General features: G+C 37.7%; 3 protein-coding genes across 3 annotated transcripts; all 3 read left to right on the top strand.

Moving 5' to 3' along the window:
• Positions 1-774: 774 nt before the first annotated feature.
• LOC108327851 (GDSL esterase/lipase At3g26430) lies at positions 775-4,547 on the top strand. Its single transcript, XM_017561574.2, has 5 exons — positions 775-1,213; positions 3,062-3,274; positions 3,350-3,519; positions 3,810-4,080; positions 4,160-4,547. Exons 1-5 carry the CDS (start codon positions 958-960, stop codon positions 4,420-4,422), a joined length of 1,173 nt encoding a protein of 390 aa, XP_017417063.1. The 5' UTR covers positions 775-957; the 3' UTR covers positions 4,423-4,547.
• Positions 4,548-9,257: 4,710 nt separating this feature from the next.
• Positions 9,258-10,875, top strand: LOC108327839 (presenilin-like protein At1g08700). Its single transcript, XM_017561560.2, has one exon. It carries the CDS (start codon positions 9,436-9,438, stop codon positions 10,678-10,680), a length of 1,245 nt encoding a protein of 414 aa, XP_017417049.1. The 5' UTR covers positions 9,258-9,435; the 3' UTR covers positions 10,681-10,875.
• A 5,794-nt stretch (positions 10,876-16,669) lies between these two features.
• LOC108329684 (F-box protein SKIP24) lies at positions 16,670-24,173 on the top strand. Its single transcript, XM_017564020.2, has 6 exons — positions 16,670-16,699; positions 17,633-17,892; positions 18,024-18,197; positions 22,239-22,401; positions 22,469-22,607; positions 23,844-24,173. Coding segments are annotated over exons 1-6 (753 nt in total). The 5' UTR covers positions 16,670-16,684; the 3' UTR covers positions 23,846-24,173.
• Positions 24,174-25,212: the final 1,039 nt, after the last annotated feature.

Raw genomic sequence — 25,212 nt, 5'->3', positions numbered from 1 at the left:
TAATAAATTTAGTATAACTCACAACCTAGTATGATAAAACCAAACACATTGAGGTGGACAAACATTTTATTAAAGAAAAGCTTAATAATGGCTTGATTTGTATCTTATATGTGTCAACTCAAAGTCAATTTGCAGACATACACACCATAAGATTGAACAACAACAATTTTGAATAAATTATATCTAAACTTTAGAATGAAAAACACTTATTCACATACTCGAAAGGAAATGTTAAAACATATTTAAAAATATTTTAAATATTATTCTAATTTATTTAATTTGTTATATATTTATATCTTACTTTTATTACTAGAATAAAAATCCCACCGGAATTTATTTAGTAAAATAGACACTTCATTCAACAAACTCTTTTACATATATCCATGCATGTAAAGAAACAAACAATAAAAAATATATTCTATCTCCTAAATTTAAGAATTAATATTTCAATATTTAAACAATATATTAATACTTTCAATTGATATCACTTATTTCCTCTCTTATCATATATGCACATATTTTTTTCTTTTATCCAATTTACTAGATGTTGAAGATAATGTGGATATGTCCAAATATATTTATGGCAACATTTGTATTACCATTAAACATGATTTCAGTGCACTGAAAAGTGTAATTCTTATACATAGAAAGAAACACATCAGAAAAGAGAAATAAATAATTGATTCAATGAAATGGAAAGAGTTAAAAAAAGAAAGGAAAAATCTTAATAAGATGTTTGTTTTAAAGGGAAACAATTTTTTTTTTTCAAATTCCATGGAATAATGGATAGACTCCAAACAAACACATGCTGTTAACAGTTCACCCTTTTTTTATGCTGTTCAGTAACATCATTAAGTACATCTCTGAACTTAGGTCCACTTTGTATTCCCTACTCCATACCCTTTCCCTTCCTCTCTCACCCTTTTCAATTCAGAGCAAAACTGTTGCTACAACAACATGAAAATGAATAGCAGGAGTAGGTTAATGACCCTTTGGTTTGTGATATCTGTTGCACTTTGTTTCAATGCCAGAAACTCAGTTTCAGCTTCAAAGCAGTGTAATTTCCCTGCAATCTTCAACTTTGGTGACTCCAATTCTGACACTGGAGGCCTCTCTGCTGCCTTTGGACAACCTGGTCCTCCCCAAGGAATGACCTACTTCCACCACCCTGCTGGCCGTTACTGTGATGGCCGTCTCATTGTTGATTTCATAGGTTCTTAACCCTTTACTCTTTCTATGCTTATTTTCTTTACTCTTTCTATGCTTATTTTCTTTATTCACTTTGCGAATTCTTGTTTTAACAAGGGTTTAAATTCATCATAAAGAACTAGTCATTGTGTTGACAGTAACTCTCACATTCTACTCCACCTAACCTTTTCTGCTATTTCAATATAATCTTGCAGTGTCTCAACCCTTTTCTCTGTCATTGCTTTTCTGAGTTCACTTTGATTCTCTCAACCAAATTGCAAAATCAGTACTTTGAGTCTTGAGTGTGTGTTTTGTTTGTAGAATTTGGGATCAAAACTGATTGAAAGTTTGGTTTTTTTGAATGATTGAAAGTTTTCTTGACCAAGTTCTTTAATTTTGTTGTGTTCATTTGTATTTTGATCTCTAAAAGCAGTATCTTGAAAAATCCACCGACATATTCACTGGGTTTTGTCACTCTCCATAAAATACAATTTTTCTAAGGTAATATCTATCACACCAAACATTGCAGTCGTTTAAGATTTCTTTGCTCGAGGTTTTGTTCTTAAAAAGTATATAATATGACTCTTCACATGATTCAGCAACCAAATTTTATTGTTTAATTTAAGCGATTTGCTTTGGATAGAATTGCAAAAGTAAGAGAATCTAAAACGTTGAGTTATTTGAAAGATATATAATTTGATCATTTTAAAAAATAAAGCCATTTTGAAATATTATTGTTCTACACTTGGAATTTTCCAATGTAATTTTTCAATCTCTTAGCTTTTTTATGGAATGCTGAGATATTTTTTTTGCATAAAATCCTTACATTATAATAATCGGCATAGTAGCTGATAAGGTTGGCCTAAGTTACGTGAATTTTGGGAAATATGTGTGAAGTTTTAAGTTCTATTTTTTTTTTTTGTTTTTTGTGATACTGATAATTTATTCTCACTATCGCTATTGTAAAGAAAACTTTATGGAAACTTTAAGAATAATACTAACTATTAAAAGCATTATTTCATGATAGCAACACATACTTCTACCTTTTCTTTGAAAGTTAAAATAAATAAATCTGACAATTTTTGATGTATTTATTTTATTCCCTTTATCAAACTATTGTTTGTTGTTGAAATTATTGAGTATTTACAGAAAATGAAAACCTTTTTATTTTTATAAAATGCAATATTTAGTGCATCTCTCTCACATTATATATAATATATATATATAGTGCAGACAAAATTATAATAAGTGATAGACAGGACTTTCAGATACCCTTTGGTGATTATGCATTGTAGCATGTGATGTATGGACCACGCACGCACTTCTAACCTCTTTTGTCCCTTTTCCTTAGCTTTGGAAAATGATCATCACAATATATGAGAAATCAATATAATTAATTGTACATGTAATTATTTAATTATATACGTCATTTCTTAAAATAATTATTCATATGACTTTTTATCTACCATAGTAAATAAATATCTTATAAAATATTATTAACAATAAAAGTAATTCTTACAACTGTAGAAATAAATCTTTTAAAATTAAAACCAGTTAAGTTCCATAAGATCAACAATGATACAAGATAGATTGAACGGATTAGCTACTTTTTATATATATATATATATAAAGGAGATGCAAATTTGGTAATAAAATTCGGATATCTGATTTTGCAACTAAAAAAACAAGCAAATTAGTATATTAAAAGAGGATACTTTATATTATATTAGATTTCTACAAAAAGTTTGGAACCCTCAATTTTGTATAAACAGGCATAGATTATAGTTTCCAAGGAATTTAAATTAAAAAAGTGTTCTTGATGTTGAGGAATGGTAATTAATTTGACCTTGATTTTTGATATTTGCATGAAAAGCTAAGAAGCTGGGTCTGCCTTACTTGAATGCATTTCTTGATTCTGTTGGGTCAAATTATAGCCATGGAGCGAACTTTGCAACTGCTGGATCCACCATTAGACCTCAGAACACAACCCTTCATCAAAGTGGAGGCTTCAGCCCTTTCTCTCTGGACGTTCAATTCAATCAATTCAGTGATTTCCAACGCAGAACCCAAATTTTTCGCAATAAAGGTAATGCCAACACATGAACCATATTTTCCCTTCTTGTGTTCTTCATGATCAATGATCATTCTTCATCCCTCTTAGGTGGAGTATACGAAACATTGTTACCAAAAGCAGAATACTTTTCTCAAGCATTGTACACGTTTGATATTGGTCAAAATGACTTGGCATCTGGTTACTTCCACAACATGTCCACGGATCAAGTTAGAGCGTATGTTCCAGATGTTTTGGATCAATTCAAGAACGTAATCAAGGTAATGCATGTGATGTTTCTGGTTGCTGATTCAGAAAATTTAACTTATATAGTTCTTGCATTCTGATACATATTTGGTTTAACATTTGTGGAAAATACAAACTGTTTATAGTAACTTCAATTTCGAGAATAAGTTATGTATAGATGTTTGATTCATGTACTAGAACTACTGTATTCTTGCAAGTATATGAACTAAAACATACAAATATAGGAACTGCATAAAGTTTAATCAGAAAACAAACTAACAGCATGTGCATGACAGATGTTTGTGTATTTGTTTGGTTTTGTCAGTATATATATAATCATGGAGGAAGGTCATTTTGGGTTCACAATACGGGTCCTGTTGGTTGTTTGCCATACATTATGGATCTTCACCCAGTGAAACGGTCATTAGTGGACAAAGCAGGATGTGCAACCCCTTATAATGAAGTGGCCAAGTTCTTCAATCGTGAACTGAAAAAGGTTGTGGTTCAACTCAGAAAAGAGCTTCCCCTGGCTGCTATCACTTATGTTGATGTTTACGCTGCGAAGTACTCTCTCATTAGTCATCCGAAGAAGCATGGTAAACCCTCTGTCTCTGGTTTGGACTTGTTTAGTTTGTGAAAAAAGTGTGGGAAAATGAGTTTGTTTGTTGAATGCAGGTTTTGAGGAACCATTGAGAGCATGTTGTGGACATGGTGGAAAGTACAACTACAATTTGCACATGGGGTGTGGTGCTAAGATTAAGCGTGGTGGGAAAGAGATTCTGGTGGCGAAGCCATGCAAGGATCCATCTGTTTGGGTTAATTGGGATGGCGTTCATTACACTCAGGCTGCAAACAAAAGGGTGCTTGAACAGATTGTTGATGGTGCATTTTCTGATCCACCCATTCCTTTGAACATGGCTTGTCATAGGAATCTTTGAATGAAAGGGTGCTAATATCTTGTCCTTTTTTCTTTGTATCTTTTGAAAATTATTCAATAAAAAATGGCAAAGTATGTAATTGATTATTGGATCGCGATATTCAAACAAAGCCTATTTGACAAAAATTTAACAACGCCACATGTCAAGTTTTAATTGGTCGAATTTGAATGTTTTTTTTTTTAATTTAAAATCTGATTTGGAATGGGTTGAAGTTTGGATTCCGAAACTACCCTCTTCGTTTTCGAATTCTATCTTCTCTCCTTATCACTGTCTTCTCTCTCCATTTTAGGGATTTGAATTTCATTTCAACTTCTCTCTTCATAGCAGTGTTCTTCCTCCTCCATTTTTAGGGTTTTGTTTTGTTTTGAACATCTCTCTCCTGCTTCCCTGTCACCATTGTTTTCCTTTGAATCTCTGTGGACATTGGGTTTGTTTATTTGAGTTGTAGATTACGCTTGTCTCGTTCGGTGTGGATTTGTCTTGTTCGGTGTCGATTTGGTAGAATTTGTTACCTTTTTTGTGCAATGGGTTCGTCCGGTGACAATGGTTCTTCGAATAAGGTATGAACTTTTTCGTGTCTCGGTATTCGTATTTTGGGGAGTGGATTTTGGTCTTGCATCTGTTCATCATTTTTTTGGTGTGTCTTGCTTTTGGGTTGTCACTTACGTTGCTTTTGGGTTGTCACAGGACTGATGTTGTTGTAATCGATTACAGGGAGCTGGTAATCGTTTGCCAGTAGAAAAATCTCCTTTTGTACCGAAAGTTGAAGAGTGCTACCCAGACGTGGCTTAAGCACTCCCCAGAAATATTTTGGATTCGTTATGACTGTCTTTTGAAGGTTTTATGGATGGATCATTAATGGAACACTTCAAGTTGGAATACTTCAATATTAAACAAATATAAACGAAATAATGAAGGGTATTGAGTAATGAAAAATTATAACAATATTAAAAAGCACATACATTAATAAAAAAACGTAATGACATTTCACGAAACAACAAGTTTTGAAATGAAAATATACATAACAGTATACAATGAAATGTAATCTAAGAAGATGGTTGTCGATCAAATTGATTACGGAAGTTAATAACTTCTTCCTCTACGAGTTGTGCAAAAATTATCATGAACTTGAACTACCTTGGTTCAAACACCTATAGGTGGTTTTCTCCAATTGAGGTGAGGTGCATAACCCATGCTGTCAACTTTGACCTTTGTTGACTATTTTAATCATAACTTTTTCCACAGACCTCCAAATGATGTGATTCTTTTTTTATTAGAAAGTAGACTCAAATATCTTTCCAATGACTACTAATTTATAATTTTTGGACACCTTAGTAGGTGCAGTTAATTTCTTAAAGTTAACGTTTTATATATTTCTACCACCTCTGACCTTTTCTGGTTGTTTTGCTCATAACTTTCTCCATCGAACTCCAAATGAGTTGATTCTTGTTTTGTTGGAAAGATCTTTGAGTCTAGATTCCCAAAAAACAAGAATCAAGTCATTTGGAGTTCGTTGGAGAAAGTTAAGAACAAAACAAGTAGCAAAGGTCAGAAAAATAGAGTTGGGGAGCAGTGTTCATCTAGCTGGGGAGTACAGTTGAAGTTTTTGTACAAATTACCCTTTTTCCTCTAGTAATCGATTACAAGACCCCTGTAATGGATTACCAGAGAAAAAAGGGTAATTTATACAGAAACTTCAACTGTACTCCCCAGCTAGATGAACACTGCTCCCCATTCTCTATTTTTGTTGATTTTTTCCTTTTTTGAGATGGGTGAGTGAGTTTAATGTTATTCGGTGAGCTCCCTGCACCAATAATGAGGTTAGGTCATTGATTTCTTCAAAATAAAAATGTCCATTTAGGTGGTTTTCTCCAATTGAGGTGAGGTGCATAACCCATGCTGTCAACTTTGACCTTTGTTGACTATTTTAATCATAACGTTTTTCACACACCTCCAAATGATTTGATTCTTTTTTTATTAGAAAGTAGACTAAAAACTCTTTCCAATGAATACTAATTTATAATTTTTGGACATCTGAGTAGGTGCAATTAATTCCTTAAAGTTAACGTTTTATATATTTCTACCACCTCTGACCTTTGCTTATTGTTTTGCTCATAACTTTCTCTACCGAACTCCAAATGAGTTGATTCTTGTTTTGTTGGAAAGCTCTTTGAGTCTAGATTCCAACAAAACAAGTATCAAGTCATTTGGAGTTCGGTGGAGAAAGTTAAGAACAAAACAAGTAGCAAAGGTCAGAAAAACAGAGTTGGGGAGCAATGTTCATCTAGTTGGGGAGTACAGTTGAAGTTTCTGTATAAAAACGTTATGATTAAAATAGCCAGCAAAGGTCAAAGTTGACAGCATGTTATCTCACCCAAGTTGCTCATCTCATAAACATTGTTTCTTTCCTCCATCATGGGGTGTCAAAACATGACTTTTGAACAAAAAAATCGACTATAAAACATTATTACTTTTGTGAATACTGGGTGCCCAAACATGACTTTCCAGCCTCTACTCACACTTAAACACTAAAATCAAGTGAAAACCAGTGAATTTATGCAAAAAAATTAAAAATTTTGACTATGATCACCTAGGTTACCGCAACTGACTCCTCCAGTACAAGTTTCTGTACAAATCCTGGATTGTGTTCGTGTAATCGTTTACCAAGCATCTGTAAACGATTACAAGTGTATTTTTTGGTGCAGAAGTTTCAAGACTTCATCTAAGTTGTTCATCTCATAAACATTGTTCATTTCCTCAATCATGGGGTGCCCAAACATGACTTTCCAGCCTATACTCACACTCAAACACTAAAATCAAGTGAAAACTAGTTGATTTATGCCAAAAAATTAAAAATTTTGACTATGGTCACCTAGGTTACCACAACTGACTCCTCCCGTACAAGTTTCTGTACAAATCTTGGATTTTGTTCGTGTAATCGTTTACCAAGCATCTGTAAACGATTACAAGTGTATTTTTTGGTGCAGAAGTTTCAAGACTTCATCTAAGTTGTTCATCTCATAATCATTGTTCATTTCCTCAATCATGGGGTGCCCAAACATGACTTTCCAGCCTATACTCACACTCAAACACTAAAATCAAGTGAAAACTAGTTGATTTATGCCAAAAAATTAAAAATTTTGACTATGGTCACCTAGGTTAGCACAACTGACTCTTGCAGTATAAGTTTCTGTACAAATCCTGGATTTTGTTCGTGTAATCGTTTACCAATGAGTTGTAATCGATTACAACCATATTTTTTGGTGCAGAAGTTTCAAGACTTCATCTAAGTTGTTCATCTCATAAACATTGTTCATTTCCTCAATCATGGGGTGCCCAAACATGACTTTCCAGCCTATACTCACACTCAAACACTAAAATCAAGTGGAAACCAGTTGATTTATGCCAAAAAATTAAAATTTTTGACTATGGTCACCTAGGTTAGCATAGCTGACTCCTGCAGTACAAGTTTCTGCACATATCCTGGATTTTGTTCGTGTAATCGTTTACCAATGAGTTGTAATCGATTACAACCGTGTTTTTTGGTGCAAAAGTTCCAGGACTTCACCTAACTTTATCATGTCACAAGCATTGTTTCATTCCTCATCAAATATATCAGTACTAATCAAAGTGGCCACTTTATTCATTAACAATTCAAACAAAACCATATTTCACAATGACAATAACAAAGGAAATTCAATTAACATTAATAATATGTACAATTTTGTATTACTTTCTCTTAACATTGAACAAAATATATTCCAAATTACAAACATTTGTTCATCTATGTACAATTTTGTATTATTTTCTCTTAAGAAATCTATACAAATATCACTCATATTTTATTCTAAGAAATCGAGTGTAAGGAGTCCTAAGCACTCTGCTCTTGTAACGCCTTCGTGACTCTATCCTCACGTAAGTCTTCATTGGAGGTGGATTGGTGGACATGCCTCCCGGGAAAAAAAATCCAATGTTCATGGACGGTTCTTCACATAAAACACTCTGTCCACCATCTCCGCAATCAGTGACCGGTGCTCCTCTGTCAAATGCTTGTTCAAAGTAGAAATATATTTTGTTAAAAAGGAGTGACTAACCCTCAACTGCATCAACAATAAACAAAATAACCAAAACATAAAAGCCCTAAAACAAAAACAACAAAAAATTTAACAAGGAAAACCCAAAATCCAAACCGAAAACGCAATGTACAAAATGAAGGAAGAATGCATTTACCTTGCTCGTCGAAGGACCATGGTTACCGGAACTTGCCATTTTGCACAATACACTCAACAAAGAGGACGACATTGACCAAAACGAAGAGATGTAACAAAAACGTAGAAGGAGAACAACAAGGAAGAGCGACAACCACAAGGAAGAGGGAGACCGAAAACCAAAAGAGAAAGCTAGAACGAAGATGATGAACGAGAAGGAAGAAAGAGAACGAGAAGGAAGAAAGAGAACGGTGATTTCTAATGAAATAGGGCAAGGGGTATATTTGGAATTCCAAATTTTCTGAAGCTCTCATCAATTTTGATGTCACAATTTCAGAAATAAAAGAAAAAAAATTGGACCAATGCACTACTGGCACGTGACGTTGTAAAAAATGTGTTAAAATTTTGTTGTTGAAATATCACTATCCTAAGTAAAATGTAAAAAATGAGATAAAAATGATGTTTCTCTTGACAATTACCACGTTGTTTCTTACAATCGTAAGTTGTTTTAACCAAACACATATATTAACACAAATAATATGGTAAATTTATTTAATCCGTGCTTAAAATAATAGTGAGTCAAAGAATACTCTTACACCCAAAAAGGGGATAAATTTCTTTGTTGGATAATAAAAACAGGAAAATTAAGAAGTGCTCAACTCTGCATGACCATGGGCAAAGAAAGAAGAAAAATTCTTATGCAAGGTTCAGAAGAGAATGGAGTTTGTTAACGTTACGGAGTTGGAGCGCTGAGAGAAACCAAAAGCAAAAAAGTAAAAAAAAAAAACCTAAAAAAATCGCGAGAATGGAACAGAGCGTTCTGGAATGTCTGGGCGTTGAAATCATCGGCGTGATGAGTCCGGTGTCGATCTGCATGTTCCTGGTGGTTCTTCTGGTCTACGCCCTCTCCTCGCCGTCATCCTCTGCCGCCACCATCACAACCGCCGCCAACCTCGTCTACGCCGAGAATCCCGCCGATAGCCCAGCGGAGAAGTTCGAGGGCGCGCTCCTCAACGCCGTCGTCTTCGTCGGCCTCATCGCGCTCGTCACCTTCCTCCTCGTACTCCTCTACTACTACAACTGTACCGCCTTCCTCCGCCACTACACGCGCTTCTCCGCCTTCTTCGTCCTCGCCTCCATGGGCGGATCCATCCTCCTCTCCCTCCTCCAGCGCTTCTCCATCCCCCTCGACGCGGTATCCTCCTTGCTTCTGCTCTTCAATTTCACCGTCGTCGGAGTACTCTCCGTCTTCGCCGGCGGGATCCCGATTATTCTCCGCCAAGCGTACATGGTCTGCCTCGGGATCATCGTCGCTGCTTGGTTCACCAAATTGCCTGAGTGGACCACGTGGACGCTCCTCGTTGCGCTCGCGCTCTACGATTTGGTGGCCGTTCTCGCCCCCGGAGGCCCGCTCAAGCTCCTCGTCGATTTGGCGTCCACTCGGAACGAGGAGCTGCCGGCGTTGGTCTACGAGGCGCGTCCTACTGTCGCTACCCGAACCCCCGCCGCCCTAGGATTTATGGTCGCCGGGGTTTCGGATTCTGAAGCTTCTAGAATTGAGCTTCAGGTAGTTTCTAGGGATAATGTAAGTAACAATGATGATGATGACGACGACATTGATGCGAATCATGGTGGGAGCGATGAAGGGGAAAGGTCCCCATTGGTTGGTGGAATGAGATTTGGCGAGGTTGTTATTAATGAGGAGATGTCTCCCCTTGTTGAAATGAGTGGGATTGGGGATGGTGAGGACGCCGAGAGGGTGATGAGGGAGATTGGTGGGGAGAGGGGGATTAAGCTTGGCCTTGGGGACTTTGTTTTCTACAGTGTTCTTGTGGGGAGAGCTGCCATGTATGATTTGATGACAGTGTATGCGTGTTACCTTGCCATTATTTCGGGACTGGGGTGCACACTGATATTGTTGTCGGTGTGCCGGCAGGCTCTGCCGGCACTTCCAATTTCGATCGCCCTGGGGGTTCTGTTCTATTTTTTGACGCGGCTGCTGATGGAGCCCTTCATTGTTGGGACTGCCACCAATTTGATGATGTTTTGAGGTTTTTGAGATACAGGTTTGGCAGGCTAGGCTTTAGGAATGTTCTAGTGGTTTCATGTACAAGGAATTTTTGCATGGAATGATTAAGTAGGATTATATCCATTACAGCAAATGATATACTTGTGCTCATTTTCACAGATAGTGTTGTAACTGATGTTTGAAATGAAATGCAATTCAACCACCCCTTCCATGTCCTTTTCTCTAGAGATTGTAAATTTTAAAACTAAAATGACTAGTTATATTAAGCAAGTCTTCCTTGTCCTTTTGTTGTACATGAGATTTGGAGAGGAAGTTATTATTTACCGGCACTTGCTGAGTTTATCACATCTACTTGAGTGTGTGTATGGACTTTTCGTACAATTTATAGCCTCCATAATGGATATTATCCATCATATTTTGAGATTAGTATATTTCTTACAAACCGAAAACAATTCAGAAGGCTGTGTCATGTTTGCTCAAATTGTTGACTTTAAGCAAGAGGGTAGCATTGACGGGTGATTTTGTATTAAAGTATCACGTGTACATTTTGATGTGCACGAAAAGATTGATCTGCATATGTGCTTTTAAGTTGTACTATAATGCACACAAGTAATTCTAAGGATGTATTTATGCATCGCTTACCATTAGTTCTCTGCGGATTATAGACAAAACTTTGCTTACAAATATCTGATTGATTTAAGTCTGGCAGCAGTTAAAGGTTCCCTTCTTATGCCTTTGAGTAATTTGTTTTGCCTCTTATATAGTTCAAAGTTGTTTACTTTGTTGAGAATAGTTTTTAGTGTACTGTGTCTCTTTCTCCCCACTGTTTTTATAAGAATGAAGTGATACTGTATGAATATCAATCAATTTAACTTTTAGGGTCTTGACCTCCCCGTATAGACGTTCCAAGTTATATACCTTCTAAATCCAAATTAATATCAATACTATTTACTGGTATTCTACATTCTTAACATATGTCCTTTTATCTAGGTCTTGGAATTGAAACATACTTCATCCCCCCATTCTCGGTTGGGTTTAAAGAATTTCTTCCATAGATAGCTCATCTAAATAATCTGATAATGTTTGCAATTTGTTCTTTTGTAAGGACATAGGGCATGCAGTCTGTCTATTTTTCTTCTTTCATTTTAATGAAGTTTATCTGCTTTCACATGCTTGATTCTGTCATAAAAAAAAACAGGATTGACAATTACGGCGAATGGTAATTGTAGATTTTCACAGGTTTAGAGTTGGCAACTTATAAAGTTCTTAGGTTATCTCTAATGCAAGAGTCATACTATAGAGTCTTATTTTGTTTCATGTAAATCTTAGTATGTCACGTTATTTTTAAAATCTTCTTGTATGCTTTGTTCTAATATGAGATCTTATAAAACCTACATTTTAATAATTTTTATGTACAGTTCATTCATTGTAAGTACAGCGTTTGCAACATGAGAAATAATTTTTAATTCTTATGACAGTTTTGAAGATCTTCTCATACCATATCAGCATGTTCCAATGGAGTTTCTTATAAAACCTAGGTTTTAAGCTCATGGTCCCGATTATGACCCTTGTACTGTAGATGTCCTTAGTAGTCTTTGAACTCACATAATCTCATATTGCATGGGTCGGTAATCTACATTCTATTTCTGACTAGTTGCTACTACATTGATTTCCTGTTTCTCCATGTACCGAGTTTTTCTTCCAAGAAATGTACAATGGTCATCATAGGTACCCCTCATATCAGAGCAGTACTGCCACCCATTATGCATTGGGTTAGGCTTCTATTTGCAAGTGATCGTGCTTCCTGAACAACAATTCTCTTCCTAATGACCCTTTTAGATGGTTCAGCTTCAAATTGTGTGCATGAATTGACTCACCAAGGGTTGTGCAAAATATAAATTTGAATTCCAACACATTTGCACTCTTAATAAGAATGGCAATCACTGTCTTTTTGTTTGATGGTAAATAAACTATTTCCGAAGTCCTTTTCTTAGAAGAGCTTTCATTCCATCTCATCCATTTCTCAATCCAGATGTAGAGCTTCTGTGATGCTTGTTGGCACCATACAGATCAGAAATTCTAGAGGAAAAACTTTATGGTTACATGACAGATTTTGTTGGACATATTTTTAAATGGAATGAGGAGCATGAGTCCCATAACTTTTTCTTGATGCCTCTAGGTATGCCAACATCAGAAATAAAATTGATAAGGTGTTTGTAATTTGAAACATCTAGAGTTCAATACGATTGGATCTACTGTTGGGATGATAGTCTGGCCTGACCTGTATTTCTTTGCTCCTCAAGTGTTAACCAGGACCTGTTAATTTGGTTGTGATACCGCTCACCCGTCTCTGAGTTGTTAATGTTTTGCACATTATCTTCAATTTCGGTGACATGATAACTAACAATTTTTAGAATGTAAGATCAAAACTTAATGTTGGTTTCTCCCTTGTTCGCATCAGTGTCCTCCTGACATATTTTGTGACCACCTCCCAACAGTATAACCGTTTTCGGATCAAACCAGTCCTTTTTTGGGACACCTAACTTATATATGAAGTCTTTGCACTTTCAATTCCGTTTCTCTCAAATTAGTCATTGATGGAAGCAGCTCCACTCTTCAAGCTAGAGCTCTCCACGAATCAAAATGGATGCAGCGAAATGAATTGATGAAGGAAGACGCAGGTACACGCCAAGTGTTTATGAAATGGTTTATTGGAGGTTTGGTAAGTTGTGAGGTTTCTCAAGCTCAGAAAGCCTTCTAAGGGGAAGGAAGCTAGAGGAAGGAGTGCAAAATAAGCACAAAAAGGTTTGAACTCTGAGGATAAGCTTGGAGTAAACTCAATAGCATTTCATTATCTCTTCAAAGTTGGATTTTACAATGGAGAGTGCCTCTCTTTTATAGGTGAAGAGAGGGCTCTATAGCTGATCTACCAAGCTCTAAAGAATGACAAAAGAAGTGTGTTGAAGATGCAATCTAAGCTTGGGCTGCAAGTCTCATGCGAAACACAATTAAAACGTGTTTTAAAAGCTTAAATTCTGGTTCGTAATGGCTAAGCTCATGGTGTTGGTGGTTGGGCACAGGTTCTATTCCGGAAGCCAATCTCCCTTTGTAGTCCAATCCGGAAGTCAAAAACTTTAATCCGGAAATCACTTTAAATGCTCTCTTCTTTGCCTCATTTGCTCTCTTTAGCTTGGCAAGCCTTCTAGGATGCATAGGCATGGTCTCCAACCTTTATTTATGACCTACAAAACAATACAAATGTGATATGGGAATAAAGGTATACGTGAGGAGAAATAAAGCCGGGAAGGAGAGAATGTCTGTTAGAAATTAGGAGGGAGTTTCTGCTAGAAGTTAGATAGAGGAAAAAGGGAGTATAAATAAGAATTAGTGGTAAAGGGCGAGGATTAGGAAATGAATATTTTGTTGTTAACTGGAACATTAGTCCAGTGGAGGGAGATCGGGCTTCCTTGGGGGGTGATTACTATACAATTGTATTCTTGTTCATTGAATAAGAGAAGTATATGATAAGTGCATTTTGTTGGTGTGATTTATTTCCTTTCTTGAGTTCTTGATTTAAGAAGTCCAATAAAATTGGTCTGACCTGCCGGATCCAAATCGAAGGAGAGACAAGATGGAGAACAAGGTGAGTGCATTGGAGGGAAGATTCAATTCCATGGAAGTGACGTTGGAGGAAATTCGAGCGGAGATGAGGGCAATGGCTCGAAACGCGAATCGCAACCGTGGGAGAAGACGAAACCAAGGGAGGAGTTTTGAAAGTAGTCGTTCGGTTAATGGAGGTCGGGGTACGAAGAAGGATGAGTCAGAGGGTGAATCAGAGGAAGAACGTGACGTTCAAAAGAGTTGGATGAAGAGAGTGGAATTACCCACTTTCGAAGGGGTCGATCCGATGGGATGGATCGCTAGGGCGGAGAAATTTTTCGAATTACAAAATGTGACAGAAAGGGAGAAGATGAAGCTGGTGTACATCTGTATGGAAGCGGGAGCGAATTATTGGTTCCGCTTTTGGCGGAAGAAGGTGAAGAATTCTACCTGGGCGACATTGACGGAGGCGATGGTCAGGAGGTTTGGAGGTAGACATCCTTCAAAAAATTGGCGGCAGTGTGACAAAGAGGAGCGGTAGAAGAATATGTATAGGAATTCGAAGTCCTGGTGGCTCAGGCGACGGGCGTGATGAAGGAACAACTTCTTGGGTATTTATTTGCTGGATTATAAGAAGGACTGAGGGATCTCGTTAGACCTTACGATCCGCACGATCTGTTAACCGCGATGGAAAGGGCACTGGACGTGGAGCAATCAGGATTAGTGGCGAGGGTGTCTGGCGGTGGCGGGATGATGAAAGGAGGATCGACGTGGGGGAAATATGCAGCCAGCGCGGGCACGGTAGAGAGAACGGAGACCTATCACAGGTCATCGGAGGGGCATGGAAGTAGCGGTGGATGTCTCGGTCTAAAGAAAGAAGTGACGACCAGAACCACCGGTTTAAAAGTAGAGAGCAATGCAGGCGGAGGCGGGCCGAGTCGCGGAGTGCGAACTCTACCATATCCCGAATATCTCAAGAGGCGAGAGGAGGGTCGATGTTTTCACTGTGGGGGTCCTTATAACCGCGGGCATCGTTGCACGGAGCGGAGTTTCAAGGTGATGATCATGGGGGCCGACGATGATGACGAAGAAGAAGTGGTGGAGACAAAAGAGGAGGCGGAACAACAATGCATGGAATTGTCGGTGTATTTGGCTGGGGAATAACTCAATCCAATATCATGAAGTTGTCGGGGTGGATTCGAGATTGGAGAGTAGTCGTGCTCATCGATAGCGGAGCGAGCCATAACTTCATATCGAAAAGTTTGGCAGAGGAGATGGGCTTAGAGAGGGAGGAGACCTCGCCTTATCGCGTCTGTTTGGGGGACGACCAAAGAAAAGAAACACGAGGCCGTTGCATTGGAGTTTCGTTGACGCTGGATGGAGTTGATGTTAAAGAGAACTTTTATCTCTTTGAACTAGGGAGAGTCGATGTCGTGCTGGGAGTAGAGTGGTTGGCCACGTTGGGGGAAATTAGGGGGGACTGGAAGCAAATGACCATGAAGTATGAGACGACAAAAGGAGAAGTAGTGATAAGGGGTGATAGCAAGTCCATGATGAAGGTTATCAATCCCGAGGCATTGCAGAAGGAGACAGGAATTGCAGCTTTGGTAGTGGTATGGGGCTTGCACCAGTCTGAAACAGCTGGGGAAAAATCAGGATTTGTGGGTTTAACCCCCTTATAGGAAGCAAATATGGAGAAAATCTTGGGGGAATTCGAGATGGTGTTCCAGGAATTGCAGGAACTTCCTCCTGTCAGAAGGGTCGATCACCAGATAATTCTCAAATAGGGCACCGAACCTGTGAATGTGAGGCCCTATAGATATCCTCACTTGATGAAGGCTGAAATAGAGAGACAGGTGCAGGAGATGTTGGGCCTGGGCATTATTAGGCCCAGTAACAATCCATATTCCAGTCTGGTTATTTTAGTTAAAAAAAATATGGGAGCTGGCATTTTTGTGTTGATTACAGAGCCTTTAATAGAGTTACTGTCCCAAATAAGTATCCCATTCCCGTGATTGAAGAGCTTCTGGATGAACTCCATGGAGCAGCATATTTCTCCAAGGTGGACCTTAAGGCGGGTACCACCAGATACAGATGAAGGAAGAAGATATCATTAAAACAGCTTTCAGGACTCATGTAGGGCATTACGAGTTCTTAGTAATGGCATTCGGTCTCACGAATGCTCCTTCAACTTTCCAGGATATGATGAATTTGCTGCTGAGACCATTTCTGAGGGAGAGTGTGCTAGTCTTCTTTGATGACATCCTGGTATACAACAAATCGTGGGAGGCTCATGAGAAACACCTCAGATAAGTGCTAGAGGTGTTGAGGCAGCACAAGTTGTTTGCAAATAAAAAAAAAGTGCGAGTTTGGCAGGAGACAAATTCAATATTTGGGCCATATGATATCTGAGCAAGGGGTGGAGATGGATGACGAGAAGGTATCAGCCGTGACAGATTGGTCTAAGAGTTCTTTGAAGCTTTTATTATTCGTTTTATTAGCATACAATTATGTGTATATGTTGATTATGCAATGGGATTATTTCCTTTACTCTATCGTTTCCATTTATGAGCTTGCAACCGTTTCCAAAATAACACAGTTCTGGAAAATTGGAAAGCAGTAAGTGTATCCTTGAATTCAAAGATTTTTTGTGTTGCTACTTCATTCCGCTAAAACGCATCTTTTTGCAATAAGTCAATTAAGGTGCTACTAGCCAAGCATATCCTTTCACAAATCATCTATAATATCTGGTTAAACCGTGAAATCCTTCCAATTGCTTAAATTTTTTGGCTAAAGTCACTTTTTGACAAGTTTCAACTTTTAAGTATCCATAGCCACATCTTAGCCTAAAAGAATATGGGTAAAATACTCAATTTTCTACATTTCAGATGAACATTAGGAAGATGAAAAAAAGACTCTTGCTTGATGGAATAATTCCCTCATGAAGCATATTTGTCACTAACTTCTCATTTTTTTTGTCTTGTTGACCTTGAGAATAGCAATATGATTTTCACCTTAACTAGAGTGGCTCTTTCCATTAAAGGAATAAAATGCATGTGGAATGGAAGAGGTGGCAATGCCGTTGTAGTAAAAAAAATGGAAGCATGTGAATGTAGTACAAAACTAATATAGATAATTCTTTTTTTTTCTCTACCAACTTGAATTATATAGGATCCAATTCAAATTGTTGTAAATATAATTCTTAACAAAAATGTATTTACGACAAATTAATATTTCAATTAAATTTTTTATTGAATAAGTTAAATCTGAGTTTTTTTTAATAGAAAGTATATTAAAATTTTACTGAATAAATTTAATTTAATAATAGATAATATTTATCGGAAATATAAATAAATATTATTGTATATAGCAGGCTGCAATTATAGCTTTTGAACATTTTGTTGGAATTCGGAGAATGTCCTTTCTCCCGGAAGAACTATGGCGGCGAATTCTAGAAATCGGAATCGAAAGCAGCGGTTTCAGCTACAAGGATCTCTGCTGCGTCTCCATCTCATGCCGCCGCCTGCACCGCCTCTCCTCCGAGGATCTTCTTTGGAACCGCCTTCTCTCCGCCGACTATCCTCAACCCCATCCTTCTTCTTCCACTTCTTCTAAATCTCTATATAAATTAAGGTGCGAATTCTGTTCCGCGTTTTCAATTCTTCTTAGCTCGCCCTTCTGCCTTTTGTGTGATTTTCTTATCTGGGTAACTTTAAAGCTCAAATTTTTATTACTTATTTATGAAGTGAGTTTTTGGTAATTAGGTTTGAGAGGGACAAGGAGAGGAGAATAGCTGCTCATAGGAGGGCTGTGTTGAGAAAAGAGAGCCAGATTGCGGAACATTCTAGAAAACTCAGAGAAATTCAGACACGTGTTGCTCAAGAAACCGCCACAGCCACACAAACTGCTCAAGACTTGTCCAATTTGCGTAGGGCCAGGTACTCTACCCACTTAATCTTTCATCTCACACACACATACCAAAGCCTTTTTCTTTTATTCATCTGTGTTTTAGTTGAATGCTTATGCCGATCCTATATGGACTCTGTTGTGAAAATTCTTGTTGCGGATTGTTTTATTGGTTATGCTATCTTTTTGGTGTTATGTGGGTATTTTAATGTTCTTGTTTATATAACAGAACAGTAATGGGGGTGGATTGATTTTTCATTTCCGGGGTAACTGGCTGCAGCTATTGACTATTGTAATTTTATCCATTGGAAAGTCACCTAAATAAAAGAAGAGTCTCAGTTGGAGCCCATAGTTGCTACGTCATTGGAGACTCAGTTGGAGCCTGAATGGTATTTTGTCTCATATAGACTAGAAATATGACTTAAATGAAATTTGGATAGTTCTTATCTTACCAACTGATTTTACAAGATTGAGTTACGAACCTAAACTCATATTCTAATAGTATGAGCTATATTTTTTGCTCCATGGTGGGTTTGCTGTAGGCTTTACTGCATTTATTAGCTTGGGTAGCTTTGGTGTTGATGGGGTTTTGTGAGTTTTTTTTTTTTTTATGAAGTTTGGATAGTTCTTATCTTACCAATTGATTTTTCAAGATTGAGTTAGGCACCTAAACTCATATTCTAAGAGTATGAGCTCTATTTTTCGCTCCATGGTGGGTTTGCTGTAGGTTTTACTGCATTTATTAGCTTGGGTAGCTGATAGGGTATAAGGTGGGAGATAATGATAAGGGTTGGGAGGTAATGAGAAGGAGAAGAAAGGTAGGAGGGAAGTGAGGTCGAACGATATTGACAGTAAAGGCCGTAAAGGCCAAACGGTGGAAGGCATTGACAAGTAAGGCCGAACAGTGGATAAGGGGAAATGGTCAGACCGAAAGGTGGACAAAAGGGGAGCGACCAGGCCGAACGATGACAACGGGGCGACCTAGCCGAACGGTGGGAGGTAGGAAGCGACCAGGCCGAACAGTGGGAGGCAGGGAGTAACTAGGCCGAACAGTGGGAGGCAGGGAGCGACCAGGCCAAACAGTGGGAGGCAGGGAGCGATCAGGCCGAACGGTGGGAAGCAGGGAAGGACCTGAGCCGAACGGTTGAAGAATCACCATCTTAACTACACAATGGTTAAGGGAGCGAGAGCTAATTACAATAAAAGCAGCCACAATAGGAAAGAATATTCAGTATAAGTTAATTAGAGTAAATAAATATACATTATATATATATATATATATATATATATATATATATATATATATATATATATATATATATCCTAGGAAATATTCAATATAAGATTTTATAATTACGGATATATGCTTGGATAATGTACGGGGGATATTCATATTAAATATAGAGATATTTATATTAAATGCAGATATTTCCTAGAGAAATATTTAGTAAGAGATGGGGCGGGAAATAATTAGTATAAATAAAGCTAGAGTCTAGGGTTAAGGGTATGCTTTTGATTTGTGAGTTTTGTAAAGGAGGTTATGCTCCAGAATAGTTGACGAAGGTTATGCTCCCAATTATTGTTTGTTTTCTATTTGATTTAGTTATTCTTATCAATAAAAGAGATTCATTCATCCATTATCAGTCGTTTATTGTTCTATCACGTGTGTGAGAGTGTGAAAGGTTGTATTTGGCTAGTTTACATACTCAGGTACGTAACAATTCTTGGTTCGACCTGCCAGATCGAAGGAGAGAGTGTGAGGCCAGCCGGAGCGATAGAGAAGAGTGAGAAACGTCATGGAGGGGAGGATGAGTGCAGTCGAAGTCAAACTAGAGCACGTGGGGTTAAATCAGGAAAGCATGCAGGTGTCCATAGGCGTAATGGAGACGAAGATGGAAGCAATTTGCAAGAATTTACAAGAGCTGATGAGAATGATGGCAGTACGAACCCATCATCTAGATGGGAAGTCAGAAGGAAGTCAGGGGTCCGTCAATGGCAAAGTCAACAAGGAGGAGGGCGAGAAGGATGAAGGAAGGACCGAACGGTGGGGAAGGAGGTGGATCGAACGGTGAGAGGGCAATGGACCGAACGGTGTTGAATGCTAGGAGGAACCTTTGAATTGGAGAAGAAGGGTAGAGTTACCCGTTTTCGAAGGGAGTGATCCACTGAACTGGATCAATAGAGCGGATAAATTCTTCGAGTTACAAGGGGTGTCTGAGGAGGAAAAGTTGCGTCTGGCGTACATCAGCATGAAGGGTAGTGCAGGATTTTAGTTCAGATTCTGGAGGGAGCAAACTGACGACCGAACGTGGGCGGGACTGAAGGAGGCAATAGTGGTACGGTTCGGAGGCAGCAGTCAGGGACCAGTCTTTGAGAGACTGGCGGCCATTAAGCAAATAGGCTTGGTGGAGGAATACATCCAAGAATTTGAAATTTTGGTGGGACAGACAAAAGAGTGGCCAAAGCACAGCTGATGGGATACTTCATGGCAGGTTTATAGGATGGAATTCGAAAGCAAGTGCGATTGCTTGATCCGAGAGAGTTGATGATAGCTATGAGGATGGTGATGGACGTGGAGGACGTCCAAGGGGCGTGAAGGCTGGGAGCAGAAGTATGATCAAGAATCAATTTGAGAGACCGAACGGTTCAGATACGTGGTTGGAGCCCAGTCGCCCTAACCAGAGTTGGACGGTAACTGCTGTGGAGAGTCAAGCAGCAATCACAAAGAGTATGGGTTTCAAACGAAAGGAAAGAAACCTGAGGAATCTACCCTATGAGGAATGTGAAACGAAGGGAAGAAGGAAGGTGCTTTAGATGCGGCGTTCTGTTTGGTCCTGCTCACCACTGTCTGGACAGGAGCTTGAGAGTCACGATATTGGCGGAAGATGAGGAGGGATGGCCACCACCCGAGCCTCAGACCTGAATTGATGAGGAGCCATGAGATCAAGCTCCCCGATTCCAACCTTGAGGACAAGGTTGTTTTGCAGCAGGGTGTAATGTTAGGATATAAGGTGGGAGGTAATAGCGGGATGTAATGTTAGGATATGAGGTGGGAGGTAATGAGAAGGAAAAGAAAGGTAGGAGGGAAATGAGGCCGAACGATATTGACCATAAAAGCCGAACGATGGAAGGCATTGAGAGGTAAGGCCGAACGGTGGACAAGGGGGAATGGTCAGACCGAACGGTGGACAAAAAGGGAGCGACCAAGCTGAACGGTGACAACGGGGGCGACCTGGCCGAACGGTGGGAGGCAGGAAGCGACCAGGCCGAACGGTGGGAGGCAGGGAGCGACCAGGCCGAACGGTGGGAGGCCCAGGCCGAACAGTGGGAGGCAGGGAGCGACCAGGCCGAACGGTGGGAGGCAGGGAGCGACTAGGCTGAACAGTGGGAAGACCTGAGCCGAAAGGAGGCAGGGAGCGACCAGGCCGAACGGTGGGAGGCAGGGAGCGACTAGGCTGAACGGTGGGAAGACCTGAGCCGAAAGGTTGAAGAATCACCATCTTAACTGCGTAGTGGTTAGGGGGGCGAGAGCTAGTTACAGTAAAAGGAGCTACAATAGGAGAGAATATTCAGTATAAGTTAATTAGAGTAAATAAATAAATATATATATATATATATCTTAGGAAATATTCAATATAAGATATTTATAATTAAGAATATATGCTAGGATAATATACGGGAGGATATTCATATTAAATATAGAGATATTTATATTAAATGCAGATATATTCTTGGGAAATATTTAGTAAGAGATGGGGCGGGAAATAATTAGTATAAATAAAGTTAGAGTCTAGGGTTAAGGGTATGCTTTTGATTTGTGAGTTTTGTAAAGGAGGTTATGCTCCAGAATAGTTGACGGAGGTTATACTCCCAATTATTGTTTGTTTTCTATTTGATTTAGTTATTCTTATCAATAAAAGAGACTTATTCATTCATTATCATTCGTTTATTGTTCTATCACGTGTGTGAGAGTGTGAAAGATTGTATTTGGCTAGTTTACGTACTCAGGTACGTAATAGTAGCTTTGGTGTTGATGGGGTTTTGTGAGTTTTTTCTTTTTTTTTTTTTTGTAGACAAGCCTTTGTAGCTTTGAATGTGTGGCAACCGGAGGTTGTCCGAAGTAGGCAAAAACAAATGGTTGAGCAGAGTGCTGTCCCTGCTGAATGTCGGATACACGCTCTTGAGATGGAACTAAAGCTTTGTAAGCAACAGATTGCAGGGTTGGAGCTGTTCTATGTAAGTGTTGATTTCTGAATCGCATGTAAAGCTTCATTGGGTTGTTACTTACAGAAAATTGTTCCAGAAAGATGAAAAGCGCAGGCTTGATACTGCAAAAGAAGAGTTGGCGTCTATGAAGTATCACCCTATGGAGGAGCGTAAGACCATAAGCCAAAGGGATAATAAGCATGTCAAGCGGAAAAAGCTGAAAATATGCAATAGCTGTGAGTCTCTAATATGCTAATTCCTCCAAAAATATCTGTATACAAAATCAAATCTACTGCTTGCCCTAAGGATAATATTTCTTTTCCTACTTTTTTGCTTGCTTGATTCACCTTTTCTACTCTGTTTCCTTTTTAAATCCATTCCTTATAGATTAAATGATTGTTATAGCAATTATGATCAATATCAATAATAATATTGGAATTGTTTGCCCTTCTGGTTTTTATCTTATTGTTCAGTTTTCTTGCAAAACTATTATTAAGATTAAGGCAAGTTTTCTCCTGATTATGCAGTACAAAAAAATGAAACAAAACAGGATAGATGAATAATTCTTTTGCAATTTTCTCCAGAGGAGGGACCAAACATTATGGTTCATATTTGTTGCTGTGATTCTGACCAACTGTTTATTCCAAAATTATTTGCTCCCTATCAAGAAGATTTGCAAATTTGTGTTAGTAATGTTGTTGGCTTGCATAGGTTCTCACATATTATGAATTTTGTATCTTGTACTTGTAAAAGATGTGGTTTCTCAATGTGGTAGTCGTAAATCCAGGACCTTGGACCTTGGATCATTGGGGACAATATATTTTGAAAAATAAATGTAATAGTATTGACTATTATAATCATCGTCATCATCATGGAATGGATAAATTGACACGGAATGGAATGTCTAGGTAAATAAAGTGAAAAGTACTCAGTTAAAAATGGAACCGAATGAATGAACGAAACTTGATAGCAAAAGAAAATTTGACGTCAGAATGGAAATTGGGGATGGGGGTTTTAAATATATAAAAAATGAGGGGCTAAAGTATAAAATTTCAGTTATATACAGAGTGAATGCACCCCATCAATTTAACATAGGTCCTCGACTGATTGTGACTCTGAGGCTTAGGTGTCACAATAAATTTCAGATACAGATCAGCAAAGGGGAATGTTTTATATCTATAATATAAATCTGATGCTGGTGTAACAATTTATACTTTCTATACTTTCCATACTGACGCATATCTACAGAATTTGCTTTTGGTAAAAACACAGGCATTGTTTGATCCATGTACCTGATCACAAATGATGAGAAAAAGCTTTGGTTAATCTTTATTCATTGACAATTATAGATTCTTATGTAACTAGTTGTTAACCAAACATTGGTTTCTTGTTTGTGTGCTTTCTACATTGGAACATGAAGAACTTGCACTGTCTATCTTTCATTTTGTGCTAATAATTATATTTTTGGGCAGGAAAACATTGCATCGGTTGAGGTGTTGATGAAATTTGCTCATCCTTCTTCCATTGAAACTTGGAAATTGTTCCGTCCATGAAGACTGACTGTGCAAATTCTGTGATTACTGTACGGAGAATGTATTAGCAATACGTAGTGAAAGCCTGAGGGTATCAAAGTTAAATCATTATGTGTAACTTGAGTTCAGATGACCCCTTGTTCATTCGATTGTAGCCTTTTGACTTGTGGAAACCTTTTAAGTTTGAGGAAAGCTTGATCAAAGGATGGAGTGTATCATATGCAGATCAATAAGTACTATTAATGAAGTATCTAAATTTAAAAAATAAAATTATAAGGGCTTCACGTGTGGTACCATTATTCTTTAGTTAGATGAATTACCCAATTACAGCCATTTGTGAATGTTTTAGTTATTTTCTTCTGGTTTTTGAGTTATATCATTTCTGTTCAGTTGATGCATGCTCCTTGAAGCCAAAATTCCTTAAAAGAAAACGTTACTGTTATGGGTAGGCTTAGAAAACAGTGGTATAAATAATTGGAAACTGGGTTGTGTGGTGGTAATTTGGCAAACATTTTACCGACCTATTTGGTGAATTTGGATTTTCTGTTAGGTTTTTTGTGTTAATTTTCTGTTATGTCTTCAAAATACATTGATGGATTTTGATGTTTCAAAATATATTAATATTTTTTTAAAGTATCAACATTTTTAGTGTATTGTTGAGGAGAGCACAACACTAACAAAATTGATAGTTTAAGTGGAATAAATTCTAATGAAGAAACTCAGAATGGTAGAAAAATGTGGGACAGTGATATTAAATATTTTAGTATAATCTTGAATAGCAAGAATAGAAGAATTGTATACGTGGTTCCTATTTCACACCCATCTCCATCATATCTCTCTCTCTCTTCTCTATTTTTTCTCGACTAACCTTAACTTCAGATTGCCTATATATATATATATACATATATATATATATATATATATATATATATATATATATATATATAGATATATATATATAGATATATATATATATATATATATATATATATATATATATATATATTTCAAAGAACTTTAAAATGGTAAAGTTAATAATATTATTATTCATACTTTTTCAAAAAGAATTACATGACATCTAGATGCACTATTGAATTGTGTTTATGGCCAAATCCAAGTTTAGACTTTATTGAAATATGCCATGATTTCACAACATTAATTTGTAGCTTAAAGAATACATGTAAACCATATTAATTTTTATAAATTAAATCTTCTTATCTTAGGGAATTTTATTACGTAAAATTTTTAAACGAACAAGAGTTTTGGTAAGAATAATGAAATTCTCCTAAATCAAACTTCTCCACTTAGA

The sequence above is a fragment of the Vigna angularis genome, chromosome 2 (assembly GCF_016808095.1).
Source record: "Vigna angularis cultivar LongXiaoDou No.4 chromosome 2, ASM1680809v1, whole genome shotgun sequence".
Lineage (NCBI taxonomy): Eukaryota > Viridiplantae > Streptophyta > Magnoliopsida > Fabales > Fabaceae > Vigna > Vigna angularis.
The sequence above is the reverse complement of the archived record's forward strand: the minus strand, read 5'-3'. Positions and strand labels throughout refer to the sequence as shown.

Excerpts from the sequence above, each read along its gene's own strand:
- LOC108327851 (XM_017561574.2), top strand. The coding sequence starts at position 958 with ATGAAAATGAATAGCAGGAGTAGGTTAATGACCCTTTGGTTTGTGATA. Across the intron at positions 1,214-3,061 it reads TCTCATTGTTGATTTCATAG|CTAAGAAGCTGGGTCTGCCT; the intron begins GTTCTTAACCCT and ends TTGCATGAAAAG. Across the intron at positions 3,520-3,809 it reads AATTCAAGAACGTAATCAAG|TATATATATAATCATGGAGG; the intron begins GTAATGCATGTG and ends TGGTTTTGTCAG.
- LOC108327839 (XM_017561560.2), top strand. The coding sequence starts at position 9,436 with ATGGAACAGAGCGTTCTGGAATGTCTGGGCGTTGAAATCATCGGCGTG.
- LOC108329684 (XM_017564020.2), top strand. Across the intron at positions 17,893-18,023 it reads AAATCTCTATATAAATTAAG|GTTTGAGAGGGACAAGGAGA; the intron begins GTGCGAATTCTG and ends TTTGGTAATTAG. Across the intron at positions 18,198-22,238 it reads TCCAATTTGCGTAGGGCCAG|ACAAGCCTTTGTAGCTTTGA; the intron begins GTACTCTACCCA and ends TTTTTTTTGTAG.